The sequence below is a fragment of the Ips typographus genome, linkage group LG3, assembly GCF_016097725.1.
Source record: "Ips typographus isolate SLU linkage group LG3, UJ_Ityp_2.0, whole genome shotgun sequence".
Lineage (NCBI taxonomy): Eukaryota > Metazoa > Arthropoda > Insecta > Coleoptera > Curculionidae > Ips > Ips typographus.
In genome coordinates, this window is record NC_138424.1 from 17,221,889 (window position 1) to 17,233,996 (window position 12,108).

The 12,108-nt window shown below is 38.0% G+C and overlaps 1 protein-coding gene across 3 annotated transcripts in view; it reads left to right on the forward strand.

Annotated features, from left to right (window-relative positions):
• The window catches only part of LOC145725779 (phosphatidylethanolamine-binding protein homolog F40A3.3-like), a 276,881-nt gene extending 266,928 nt beyond the window's left edge, over positions 1–9,953 (forward strand). For all 3 annotated transcript variants that reach the window (XM_081974632.1, XM_081974631.1, XM_081974630.1), the window contains 2 exons: positions 4,461–4,674; positions 9,674–9,953. In XM_081974632.1, coding sequence (XP_081830758.1) covers positions 4,461–4,674; positions 9,674–9,812 — 353 coding nt within the window. In that variant the 3' untranslated portion in view covers positions 9,813–9,953. The remainder of the gene's footprint in view (positions 1–4,460; positions 4,675–9,673) is intronic.
• The last annotated feature ends 2,155 nt before the right edge of the window (positions 9,954–12,108 follow it).

Consider the following 12,108-nt stretch of genomic DNA (forward strand, 5'->3'; position numbering starts at 1 on the left):
TCGTCAAAGGCAGACCGTTCTGACTAGTTTTAGAAGCTTTTCAAAGATCTGAAAGGTTTTGAAATGTTGCAGAAGGCTCTATAACATTGTGACAAGTCCTAGAAACTTGTGCAAAGGTCTGAGAAGCTTGAGAATGTTGCCAAGTGCTTTGGAACGTTCTGGCTAGTTCTAGAAGCTTTTTTTAAAAGAAAAATAAACAAAAAAAAGAGACAGAAATAACTTTAAAGAATCATGACGGAGCTCTGTTTTTTGAGTCGAGTTGGGTGGCTGAAACATTTAGTTGCCAATTTAAATTACCATCCCAAACGGCGATACCCTCATCCTATACTCAAAGTAAACTATTTCCAATCCTCTTTTTGGGGCCAGCTGATAGCAAAGAAATATTTCAAATTCTTACAAGTTTACCTAATAATTACTATTATTATTAACATACTCAAAGTAGTTGCCGAATACATTTCCGATCCCTTAGCAGATTTAGTGAACGAATGTCTGTCTACTGGACAATTTCCAACAAAACTGAAGGTAGCTAAACTTGTGCCAATTTTCTAAAATGGCGACCAACAGTCCGCCTCCAATTATCGACCAATTTATTTGCTCTCAGCGTTCTCAAAGGTATTTGAGAAAGCCATCTAAGACAAATTGTGCATTTTTTGGATGCGCATTCTATACTTTCTGAAACCCACTTTGGTTTCCGAACTTCAGAGATCCACTGAGAATATAACACATTGTCGTACCTACACAACCGCCTAGATTCCGGCGAGAATGCGGTTGGCTTATATTTTGATCTATCAAAAGCATTTGACACAATTAATCATGATATACTCTTAAATAAACTACGTTCCTATGGTATAAGGGGACAAAGCGCTTCTCTGATTAGTTCATACTTGACAAATAGAAAACAGAATGTTTGACTGTCACAATAAATTAGGGCGTACCTCAAGGTTCAATTTTATTTTATTTTGTATGTGAATGATTTCAATGTAGAAAGAGGCAAAATATGTCAATATGCTGATGATACTTCAGTTATTGTCTGTAGACAAATCAATTGTTTACTGATTCTTGCCGAATAGTCAGAGAGATGCTAGAATGGTGTAATAAAAATTCTTTAAACTTGAATTCCGACAAGACCGGACTTCTACACTTTGGTAAAAGTATTGATAAAACGGCTTCTATATTATATGTCCATATAAACCATAAATCACTTCCATGTACCGATAGCGTAAAATTTCTGGCGTTATATCATCAAATCGATAGATTGTGTGCGAAGTTGAGCAGTCTTTGTGCACTTCTTCGACGGATAAGAAACATTATTTCTACTCAAAGTATAACACTTTTTTACTTTGGGTGCGTACAGTCCGTCTTAATGTATCGGCCTGATCTTTTGGGGTTCATCGTCAAATGTACAGAAAACTTTTGTGGCACAAAAAACAATAATCAGATGTATACTCAAATTATCTTCACAAACATCATGTAAGCCATACTTTAAGGAACTAGGAATACTTACAGTGCCATCTCTATATTATTTGTCTCTAGTAATGTTTGTTAAAAAACACCCGCATCTTTTTGTGCGCTACATGGACATGTATGACAACAATCTTACTTTAGTCCCAAGAACAAGGGGAGATTTGAGAATTCCCCAACATCAATCAACCTTTTTTCGAAAGGGACCACAATACATAGCAATCAAAGCATATCAACTGCGTCCTAGTTACCTTGAAAATATAAAAAAATTAGAAAATCTGTGATAAGCTTCCTGTTGGAAAAGTGTCTGTACACATTTGAGTTCAATGCAGCTTTTGCTGAATAGATTTACTGTCAATTATTAACCAGTGGGTACTCTTTTGTTGTACCCGGAATTGTATTTTGTAACGTTGCTTATGTTACTTTGTAATTGCGCTAGCAATAAAGAGTTTATTATTTTTACCGATTTTGCAATAACAAAAATGGATGTTGCCTATTTTCAATAAATATTAGTTTATTTCTAGAAAAGGAGAAGGAAAAAAGGAAACTGCAAATTTGCGATTTAAGTAAGAAAAAAAGAATTTTGGAAATAGGTTTAACTGGGGCAACTTAATACTTAATACATTGCCTGTAACTGTCATATTAGTGGTTTTGTGGGACAATTTCTTTTGACGATACAAACCGACATATAAACTAATAGTTATTCGAAAATATGCAACATCAAATTTTGTTATTGCAAAAATCGCAAAATTGGTAAAAATCGAAAAAGTGCATGTTTTACGATAGTAAACATAAAAATGTACGATAGTTTTTGATATTCTAGCAGCCAAGCTCATTGATAGCGTACATTTTTTTTTGTTTAATATAGATTCGAAAAAACGCTTAAAATTAATAAAAGTTTGTCCAAATTGGCTTAATTTAAGTAGGTTATGGGTTAGATAACCCAATCAAAATCCTCGTTTGGCTTCTTTTGTGGTTCCTGACCATCCTAACGGCTCACAGTAGTAGATTTTTAAAAAATCTTGGCAATAATTAAAAGAGTTTTAAATACAGTTAAAGAATTTTTAATAAATGACACAATGGAATTTTTTAAGCAGGTTTTTAAAAAAGTTATTAATCAGACAATATAATATACAGAGTATTTCATAAGATAGATTTAGATTTATTTATTTAACCACAATATACATGAAATGTATGCGCGGCAAGTCATCTTAACTCAAGTAAATAATTCCTACAATCTACAATATAACAAAACACACAGATAAAACTTATACATGTATATACAAATATAAAATAACATACAAAACTGACGCTCACTTTTAAAAAACATAATTAAAATATTCCTCCTCGGTATAAAAAGAAGCGTCAATAAAAACCTGCTTGACCGCCCTCTCAAAAGCACAACCAGTGTCCTGATGCAATCAGGAAGCTTATTATAAAACCGTAAATTACACCCCAAACTGCTATACCATACTGAATTTTCGAGTGAAACAATGCAAAATATGCCGTTCTTAGGACTTTTAGTTCTAATGTGTCTCTCAAATATGACATTGACAAGTTTATTGGAAAGGCAGTCAATGTGTGCATTCCAACTCAGACGATCATCAATAGTCACTCCCAACAAAGTGACGTTATTACCCTTAGTATCGTTATCCGAACTAGAGAGAATCAACTCTTGAGTTTTAAGACTAATTTATTATTAGAAAACCAAGACTCGACTCTCGTTTGCACCTCCCCAGAACGAAACAACAGCTCCGAGAGTGTAGCCCCGCTAGACATAACGGTTGTGTCGTCAGCGAACAGATAATAATTGGCTGGCTTTACATACTCATTAATGTAGATTATAAAAAAAAAGAGGACCCAAAACTGATCCCTGCAGAACACCTCGCTTTAGTGGCAAGACAGAGGACAGCTTTCAATTTGCCTCGACACACTGAGAGCGGTCCAGCATATAAGACTCGAAAAACCTTAGACAAGCAGGGCCAAAACCGATCTTTGTCAGTTTCTCCAACAGCAGGGTGTGGTCAACGCAATTAAATTCCTTTGAAACGTCATAAAGAGATAACTGCACTTGATCACCCCTTTCAAGCCCCTCAACAACGCCAGATATAACAGCGCGCAACGCTTGCACAGTTGACCTGCCAGACAGAAACCCGAACTGCTCTGCGCAAAAGAACGACACTTCAAGCAAATAATCAAGAATTAAGTCTTTTAAGATATTTTCAAATAATTTGCCAAATATAGGAATAATTGAAATCGGACGGTAATTATTTATGTCAGACTTTGAACCTTTTTTAAATATAGGAATTACTTTGGCACGCTTAAACATAGTGTTGTATGTTGATAAGTAGTTGTTAGTTAAAGTAAAGTGCTGAATGGTAATATTCGGTTCAATGTGTCTTATGATTTCATTTTAAGCTCTTGTATATTAAAATATCAAAAACATCTTTCTAATTTAATTAAAAAAAATAATACCTAATGATATTTTTATTCTTCATCAGAACTACTTAACTCTAAAAATTTAGTATCCGTAGAATTATTTACTTTTGGAGTATCTAATAACTCAAAAGTTTAATTTTTAAATAGGTAGTTTACGTAAACTCGAAATGCAAGGATCTGACGAAACCAGAAGGCGATTTATTATATCTGATCTATTATATGTTTTTCTGGAAAAATCCGCTCTATACTTCTTGATATCCTCGTTGCGTGCCTCTTGTACTTCCTCGGATAATTGTCCAATTGGCAAGCAAAATGATTTAATAATTTCAAAGCCATGTATTAAAATATGTTTGCGACATGTGAAACTATAGTTGACAGAGCTTTATAATCTGATAAAAAAATACTTCTAGAGATCTACGAAATGGTAACAATTTAAAACATTTCGAAGTTCCATTACAAGCAAGAAAAAAGCTAGTTGAACGACCTTGTTTGTTGTTGCTTGAAATTTTGTCCTTAGCAAATTTGTTTTTTATCCTGTAACAAGCATAATTTGTTTTCAGATCCTGATGCACCCTCTCGTAAAGAACCTACCTACAGGGAATGGCACCACTGGCTGGTGGGCAATGTACCCGGCAATGACATTTCCAAAGGTGAAGTCTTGTCGGCCTATATTGGTTCCGGACCCCCACCAAATACCGGCTTACATCGTTACGTGTTTTTAATTTACAAACAGCCTGGAAAGCTCACTTTTGATGAGCCACGTTTACCCAACACGTAAGTGGTTTAAGTCTCTTTCGTTTAACTAAGAGTGAGTTTTTTTTGTTGTTTTTGCTGTAATTAAAGCTTCTTGGGAAAAATGAAATATTCTTGGAAATATTTAAAACTTGAAAAAATTCCATAAAATGTTTAATTTGCAACAAAATTCAAATTTATAGGCAAAGAACAATTAACAACTATTTTGACTATAATATACTCAGTCGGTTTCGAAGTGGCCTCCTTGCGCGTCTCGACAGAGTACCAAACGCTTCCGAAAATTTTCTGCCGCGCCACGCACCTCATCCGTCTACAATCGGTCCCATTCCCGACGCAGCGACCGCTTCAGCGACTCCAAAGTTTTGTGACATGTAGCACAGGTCCTGGTCTCCAAAATAGACCACACACTGTAATCCATCGGATTTAGATCTGGCAAGGGTGGACTCCTTCGACGAAATGAAATCCGGAAAATAAATCCGGCACCAGTCCTGAGTCGCTTTTGATTTGTGGGCCGGAGCGGAGTCCTGTTGGAACGTCCTATCTGCATCGCCAAAGTGCTGCTGAGCCCCCGGAAGTACGACGGCATCAAGGATGTCACGGCGGTAGACGTCCTTGTTGATTTTGATCCCCTGTTCCACGAAAACGAGGGGGGCCTTGCCGCTGGTGCAAATTCCGGCCAAAACCATAACAGCCGCGGGATTTTGGCGATGTTCGACGATGGCCGAAGTGCCCGGGGCCTCCACACACCAGCTCTTGTCGTTCTGGTGATTGTAGGCTTGTTCAACGGTGAACAGATTTTGTCCCACTGAAAGGGAGCGTGGCGACGAAGGAGTCGTTTGCATCTTTCAAGCCGTACGCGCTTGTTATCGTCGGTAAGGAGAAAATATAGAAAATAATAAGGGAAAAATCTCTACGACAACAGTTGCAGGAAGGTGAAAGTGAACAACGCGTTGTCTAAGTATTTCAGTCCAAAGTCACGAAAGACATCGATTGATATTGGAAAAAGTATAAATAGGAGAGTTTTGAAAATTTGGCAGGATACTGATGTGGGCATGCCCAATCCAACTAAAATATTTTCAAGATGGTTGCACTTCCGTTTATACCGGAAGTCTATCACAACTTTCTTATTTTAAATAGAACACCCTATATATTATTACATATTTGGATTCCTCACAAACTTTTGTATAGAATGCCCTATGCCTATCTCTAGCCGTTTTCGAAATATTTGATGTTTTTCCAAAAAAGTGACAGTTGCAACGCTCAACATATTTTTGTACTATGTTAAAACCGTATTTCATTTTGCAATGAAACTTTGGGTTATTGTAAATAAAGGATCGTTTTATTAAACTGAGGGTGCGTAATGACTCATTTGTATACAGGGTCGTCAAAAAAAAATCATAAACTTGCCACTAAAAAAAATGAAAAATCTCAAGTTTTTTAAATAGAAACCCACATTTTTTATGACGGAATCATTTTGAGCATTAAAAATTACTATAAGTTTCAATTTACTTGCCTATACCTAAAACCAACCCATTTCGTTTTATTTGAGAATAAACATTTTTTTATTATGCTGCACGGTTGGGATTATGTGGTGTTCTAGTTGGTCATGCTTTTGACACACGGTGATATTGGAGACCTGCAGGGCATGTTAATAACACTAGTTTTGAGTGTTTTGACAACTGCAAATATGCCGTCGCGGTTACGTTATTCAAACCAAGATTACTTAAATCTGTTTATTATTTACGGAGAATGTGATAAAGTTGTGAGTAGAACATGTGAGGTATTTGCCGCTCGTTATCCAGAAAAACCAAAGCCATCACTAAAAGCTGTCAAGCAAATAATTGAAAATTTTAAGAATACGGGATATGTGAAGATAAAAGCTATTAAAACAAAACCAATCCTTAATAATACAAATGTAGAAATTGCAATTTTGGGCTATTTTGTTGCACATCCAACTTTGTCAATAAGACAAGTTTCCGTAGAATCAGGCATATCCAAAAGCTCAATTCAGAGGATCCTGAAGAAACATAAATTTCACCCTTTTTCATTTAAATTAGTGCAACACTTAAAAGAGGTTGACTTTCCGAAGAGAGTTGTTTTTAGTGAGTTTTTGCTGACTAGTCACTATGGAGATGAATTGTTTTTGAATAATATTATTTGGAGCGACGAGGCCAAATTCACTAAAAATGGAATGTTCAATAGACATAATTCACACTACTGGTGTGACATAAATCCACACGTAATTAGAGAGAGAAATTTTCAAGAAATCTGGAATTTTTATAATAAAAAATGTTTATTCTCAAATAAAACGAAATGAAAAGGCAAGTAAATTGAAACTTATAGTAATTTTTAATGCTCAAAATGATTCCGTCATAAAAAATGTGGGTTTCTATTTAAAAAACTTGAGATTTTTCATTTTTTTTAGTGGCAAGTTAATGATTTTTTTTTGACGACCCTGTATACAAATGAGTCATTACGCACCCTCAGTTTAATAAAACGATCCTTTATTTACAACAACCCAAAGTTTCATTGCAAAATGAAATACGGTTTTAACATAGTACAAAAATATGTTGAACGTTGCAACTGTCACTTTTTTGGAAAAACATCAAATATTTCGAAAACGGCTAGAGATAGGAATAGGGCATTCTATACAAAAGTTGGTCAGAATTTTGTGAGGAATCCAAATATGTAATAATATATAGGGTGTTCTATTTAAAATAAGAAAGTTGTGATCGACTTCCGGTATAAACGGAAGTGCAACCATCTTGAAAATATTTTAGTTGGATTGGGCATGCCCACATCAGTATCCTGCCAAATTTTCAAAACTCTCCTATTTATACTTTTTCCAATATCAATCGATGTCTTTCGTCGTGTGACACCCTGTATACAGAGAGTACATAATGAGGAAAGTACTGCATGGCTGGCGAGGAGGTGTAACCATAGGATAAAGAATTACTAACCTTAGATATGCAGATGACCTTAATACTAGCTCGCTCGGAAGAACTCACGGAAATCATGAGAAAGTTGGATAGGATCAGTAAAGAACATGGCCTTACGTTAAACAAAAAGAAGACAAAAATTATGATATTAGACCGCAATCCACAAACAAGGGCGGCTGTGACGAAGAAATCAAACGAAGACTAGTCATGGCACGTAATTCAACTATAAAACTAACTAGAATATGGAAAGACTCTGGAATATCTCAACGCAACAAACTGAAATTATTAAACTCCTTAATCTTTCCTATTGCCACATTGAGACCTGGACTTTAAAAATGGCCAATCGAAGAATATATATGCTTTTGAAATGTGGGCCTACAGAAGAATGCTCCGAATATCATACACAGAACATCGTATTAACGTGTCAATCCTTAAGAAACTAAAAGTCACCACAAGGCTATCAACCAGCATAAACCAATCATACCTACGATATTTTGGACACATCTCAAGGAGAACGGATGGGCTGGAAAAACTTATTGTGCAGGGATAGATTAATGTTAAACGACCACGAGGAAGGTCTCCGACGCGCTGGGTGGATCAAACCAAAGAAATCATTGGTCACGGTCTGCAAGAAGCTTCTCTTGCAGCTCAGGACAGAGCAGGATGGAGAAATACGATCCGAGCAATAGAAACATGATTGCACCATGCTCTCCCGGGAGCAAAAAGGACAAGAAAGATATTAGTATTACTTAATTTAGGTACACTAAATCATATTTGTGTCAAAATTAATTTTGACAAAGTTGTTACACTCGTTTTTTATGGCCATTAATCCCACAGGAGATTTGCCTGAGGCTCGTGACGTAAACATCCCCCCTAATGGGCTTTCACACCAAAGTAACCTGCGACGTGCTGCCTGGAAGCAGGAAGCACGTCGCAAATTGCATCTTCCTGATTTACTTTCATACCAAAGTCGCATAGCGCCAAAGCCGGTCTTCATTTATGACCATCTGTTGGGAAATAATTCTAAATATAATATTTTACCATGTCCTAGAAAGAACACATGTTTCCTGTATCTCAACAACTACAAGTGTTTCCTCAAACATTTAAAAAAATTTACCGGATAGGAAAAGCAGTATTTTCTGGGATACTCGTTCATCTTAATAAACCGCCAAAGCAGTTATAAAATATTGTAACATAGAAGTTACACTATGTTCCGTTACCAAATATTGCCTCGGTCTCCCCCAGTACAATGTCTGTGTAAGCAAGATTGGCGAATTGAGGTGATGATGTGGGTATAAATACAGCACCAAAAGTACCTACAAATTACCGAACTCTGGGGTCTTCCCCAGAGGGAGGTCACTGACTGAGCTCTGGGTACGCCTATTGAGCAACGCAACGTAGAGCAGTAGGTGATCAAGTGCCCGAGTATCAGCCCTAGCAAAGGAAATAGTGTGGGCATGCAGCAAGAGTTGCCGCACCTACTTCCTCCCTTTGCTAGTACCGTAACGACTTTACCGGCCCGGTGAATGCCCTCGGACAAGAGTCTATGGTTCATTCATCCCTGATAGCGTTTGCCCTCCGTGAACCTTCCGTCTACTCGATCCTGCACCCCACATCATGCTCTTCGCCATCCTGGCAATCTGGGCGTAAGATTATTGTACCTATTGATTTAACTTGTCAACCAACGTGGGTTACCTGTGGAAACCTGAGTTTTCTTCCCTCTGGGCTACCTCCTTAACATGCCAATATAAAATAATTGAAGAGTTGTTACTGTAGAAGAAAGGATATTTCGATCTCACAGAAGTCAAATAATGCCTGCGCTAGGAAGCACGTGGCAAAGCCGCAAATTAGAGAACTTGCTTTATATTTGAGTTAGGTTTAGTCTATAGGTTTTAAAATAAGTAGCATGCTTCCTGCTTTCAGGCAGCACGTCGCATGCAACTTTGGTGTGAAAAGCCCACTTAGGGATTAATGGCTATCATAAAAATCTCGTTGAATAATATACTATTTTGTCTGTGCCTGATAATAACCGATTATTATTAATTAAAAGCTTATGCATAAACTTAATTTGTTGTTTTTAGATCTGGGGACAAACGAGGCTGTTTCTCTATCCAGAAATTTGCCGAAAAATACAAGCTGGGTGATCCAGTGGCCGGTAACTTGTACCAAGCTCAATACGACGACTATGTGCCCATATTATACAAACAGCTCGGTGAATAGACACAGACTGTGCAGTAGCCTTGTAGAATATAGGGTGGAACCAAGAATCATCTTGTAAAAATGAACTGGTTCGCTGAACTAGTGAGAGTTTAAATTTTTAATGGTTTTTGTAAAATAAATTTTATTACTTTGCATTTTTAATTGATCGAATCTGCTTCGAGAAACTTTTTACAATGATTTACTTTTCAGACAACCACAATTTCGGTAGTTTTCAATAACAACTGTGATGGCATTGATTGATTTAGTAAAAAATGTGACCATTCTTACAAAAAAAAATATGGGCGACCCACATAACAAAAGATTGGGTATAGTCACTAAACATCATGTTACTTAAACCAAAGAGTATTTAAAAGCAAATTGCATGGATCTTTTTTTCTCCATTATGCGTTCTCTCTCGGTTCAAGTGAAAGCAGCAAAAAAGACATACGAGGGTGGTCCGATAAATACTTAGCCTACACAATAGAATAAAAAAAATTACAATCTTTTTTCAGCTCGATACACTTGACCCAACAATTCTAAAACTTCTTTAACCCGTCTGAAAAATACGTTTTCGGGAGTTCTGCAATGTAGTCTGCCGGGGCGGCGATAACCTTCTCATTCGATTCAAATTTCTGCCCGGCGAGTGACTTTTTCCAGTTTGGAAACAAAAAGTAGTCGCACGGGCAGCAGTTCGTAAGCCTAATTCCAACAATTTGTCCGCGACGACGGCGGATGTGTGTCGGCGGTGCGTTGTCATGGTGGAAAAGCACATTTTTCTTCGCGAAATGTGGCCGTTTTTTTTTTTATCAATTCGGCCTCGAATTAGTGTAATAAATCGGCATAGTAGAGTCCTGTGATCGTTTTGCCCTTCTCCAAATAGTCTACGTGCATCACACCTTTTGAATCGCAGAAAACGGTGACCATCACCTTTCTAGCTGATGGGACAGTCTTCGCCTTCTTTGGAGTACGTTCGCTGGGGGAAGTCCACTGTTTCGACTGCTCTTGGTCTTTGGTGTGTACCAAGATCCTTCGGCTTGCTGTTGCCCGCAGTGGCGCTTGTTGTCCGCAGTGAGCCATCGCGCTGACAGCTTTCTCATGCCCAATATTTCGTGCATGATATATGACCCACACGGTCTTTTGAGATGCCTACTGTCTCAGCTATCTCACGCACCTTCAATCGCCGATCTACCAATACTAGATTGTGGACTTTAGTCACGTCTGTCACGTTATCATCCGTGGTAGCCGTTTTCGGAGCACCTGGACGTGGATCATCCAAAACCGACGTCCGACCTCTTTGAAACTCATTAAACCAATTTTTGACGGTAGCCATTGAAGGAGAAGAATCACCGTACACAGCGTTTCTTTGCTTTCGCTATGCGATTTTTCTTCCAAAAGAATCCAATCACCGATCGATATTGTTATTTTTCCAGAATCCGCGGAAACACCCACTTTCACATGCAATCAAAACCAAAATAAGAGTCCGATTTGGCTAAAATTTTGACAGTAGCCGCCTACGATTATGTATAGGGTGAAGCGCGGTAATTTGCTTTATTGCAAGGCAGGCTGTGGCGACACTGTTGATCGAAGAGGGCGGGGAGTGGGCGTGGCTGACGGGAGATTTGTATTAGTCTACCCGTCAGTTGTCATCATGCATTGGACACTTGAGGAGGGGTCATTTTGTGTTGAAGCGTATTTTTTAAATGCGCACTCGATAATTGCAGTGCAGCGTGCTTTTCGTTTACGTTTTGCTGTTCCCCAACGCGGACGTGTTCCTGGACGACAATCTCAACTGACAACTTCATTCAGAACAGCAGGGAATGTGTTATGTGTACGAAGGGAACCTGAGAGAAGGATTTCAACACCACAAAACATCGAGAGAGTTAGAGCAGCAGTACTGCAATCTCCGAAACGCTCTGCTCGGAAGCAATCACTTGCTCTTGGCATTTCCATACGTTCTCTCCACCGGATTCTTCATGATGAACTGAATTTTCACCCGTAGAAAATGTGCGTATTTGACACGGCGAACCTCTTGTGAAAACATTCTTGAAACTATATTCCGTGACGCAATTGTGTTCTTTTCTGATGAAGCACATTTTCACCTCAGTGGGTGTGTAAACAAACAAAATATGCGGTACTCGAGTGAAACAAACCCCAGAGACCTCTGTATTCGGACCGCGTCACTGTGTGGTGCGCCATATCACGAGCAGGCATGATTGGCCCTCACTTTTTCCAGGATAACCGTCTTGCCGTAACTGTGAACTCCAAACGGTACTTGAGTATGATACAAGATTTTGAATGAAATTGGATTGGATGGGAA